At 43.3% G+C, this 2,487-nt stretch overlaps 1 protein-coding gene across 1 annotated transcript; it reads left to right on the forward strand.

The window, feature by feature from the left end:
• Positions 1-241: 241 nt before the first annotated feature.
• Positions 242-1,667, forward strand: GNI_002000 (putative replication factor A 1, rfa1; the record flags this gene model as incomplete). Its single annotated transcript, XM_011130182.1, has 1 exon — positions 242-1,667. A coding segment is annotated over one exon (1,426 nt), but the record flags the coding sequence as incomplete, so codon positions are not given.
• Between the last annotated feature and the right edge of the window lie 820 nt (positions 1,668-2,487).

The following is a 2,487-nucleotide window of genomic DNA, read 5'->3' on the forward strand; positions in this document are numbered from 1 at the left end:
ACCACCTCGGCCACCACCTCGGCCACCACCTCGGCCACCACCTCGGCCACCACCTCGGCCTACGGACCGGAACGGGGCCGGTCAAACTCCGTAACGACACGAGCTGGTAAGACTTCAAACCACCCTATAAGTTAATAGCAGATGTTTCCCCAGAACCATACGCTCCTGTGAGACAGAGACTGAATCCTATGTAAGCGATACATAGTTATGGTTCCATGGTTAAGACATGTGTTTTTTGTAGAGCTTATTTGAAGATATCCGACCTTACGGCTTATGCGGAGAAGTGGAGGATTTTAGCGAGAGTGACAAACAAGTCCCCAATAAGGGAGTATACAAATGCTCGTGGGCAAGGGAAGCTGTTCAACGTGGATTTAATCGATGCCGATGGAGTAGAAATACGTGCAAGCTTCTTCCAGGATGCAGTAGACAAGTTCTACTACCAACTAGAGGTGAATAAAGCGTTCTTATTCTCTAACGGGTCCATTAAGCCTGCAAATCCTCGTTTTAAGCGTTTCGACCACCCTTGTGAGCTGACCTTCGGTTCGGACGCTGAAATTGTTCCAGCACCCCAGGAAGAGGTCGCCACGATTCCTAAGACTACTCTAGCTCCAAAAGAACTGAAAGCCATCCTGTCTATGAACGTTAATGATACGTTGGATGTAATTGGTGTCTGTAATAGGATATATCAAACCTCAATCATTACAGTACGGTCTACCGGTGCTCAAAAGGAAAAGAGAAGCATCAGCATTGTTGACAGCAGTGGATATGTTTGCGATGTTACTCTTTGGGGTAATGATTGTCATTTGATCCCTGAAAACATTGACGACGGTTCAATGGAGTATTACGTGGCTATCAAGCGTGCTAGGGTAGAAGAATTCAATGGCAGACGATTATCGAGTAATACGGGAAATATTCAAGTATTTGCCTACAATTTGACTAAAAATACCTGGGATACAGACGAATTATTGTTGCTGGAAGCAATTATGGAGCTACAGAAATGGTACAGTGAGAATAACGCACGGCAGTTCACGAAAGTGTCTAATAACTCATCAACAGGTTCGGGCCAAAATGTGTTCGGCGGCGGTATGCAAACGATTTCTGAATTGCATCAGCAATGTCAAAATTCTACTGAGCTTCAAAATAATGGTTTGTATTTCAATGTGGTAGCGTCTATTGTTGAAACAAACGTAACTACTCATAAAAAGTTTTATTGGACGTCTTGTCCTTCTTGTAACAAGAAGGTCACGTCCCTATCAGATGGAGCGTTAGGTGGTGGCTTAGATGATGACTCATATCACTGCGATAATTGTAATATGGAAGTAAAGGATCCCGAACGCAAATATATCTTCCAGTTGACGATACAAGACGCGACGGATACATTGCGATTATCGGTGTTAGGAGAAAGTGGTACGGAGCTTATTGGAATGTCCGCTAACGACGTGGAAATGCTAAAGTACCGTCCTGGAATAGAGGGACAGGAGTTCTTAGATGTGTTTAATGATCTAAGACGATCAGAATACATATTCAGAATTCAAGCTAAAAATGAAACATGGCAAGACGAGACCCGGCTTAAATACAGATTAATGAGCTCAGAAAAAATACAAGGCGATACTCTAACCACTTTATGTAAAAAACAAGCCGCAATGATTGACGAACTATTACGATAACCACATGTGGTATGTTGACCACATGTAGTATGTTAGGACCACATGTAGTATGTTAGGACCACATGTAGTATGTTAGGACCACATGTAGTATGTTAGGCCGGTGCGAGAAAACAACCATGATGGTCTTGTTGATGTTTTTACTTGTCGTATTTTCGTTCTTAATGTTAAGAATCGCGACCTGGTTTGTTCTCTTCATTCCCATGGAATCACACCCACAACTACTTATCAGAAGGTAACAAGTAACATCAAGTAGCATCAGTGACAATACTGCAGGGAATGGGAAACGTATGTCATCATGACATCTCCACCATTACGCAGGATTGATAAGGCGATGATTTACTTGACAAGATTTGTTCAAGGTGCAATCATGGAACTAAGACTTTTGTAAGTGCGAACACTCACTCAATAAAGATACCTATCTGTTTCAGACGAAGTTGTCTTGGAGGGTTGTACCCTTTGCTGATGTAAAAACCGGCTCCTCATTAGAATCGCTTTTTCCCTGCTCATGCTGGCTCGATTGGTCGCACTGTTTTGGTTAAGTTTTGTGGGAGGCTCAGTCGGTACTGTAGTGAGTGCGGCTTCAATCACAAATAGATCAGATACCATTGTATGGATCATTGTGTGGACAGGACCGTGTGTGGCCCGCCCACCCAGCACAAACACCGTTTGGACAGGACCGTGTGTGGCACACCAATAAAGAGGTCGTGGTATTTACTTACTCTTTGGTTTCGGTCTTCTTAATTACATCTTGCGGTGTGTTCTCGATGACTTTGCAGAATTCTTCAAAACTGAGTTTCCCGTTGTGGTCAAGATCGAACTT

This window comes from Gregarina niphandrodes, assembly GCF_000223845.1.
Source record: "Gregarina niphandrodes unplaced genomic scaffold scaffold00001, whole genome shotgun sequence".
Lineage (NCBI taxonomy): Eukaryota > Apicomplexa > Conoidasida > Eugregarinorida > Gregarinidae > Gregarina > Gregarina niphandrodes.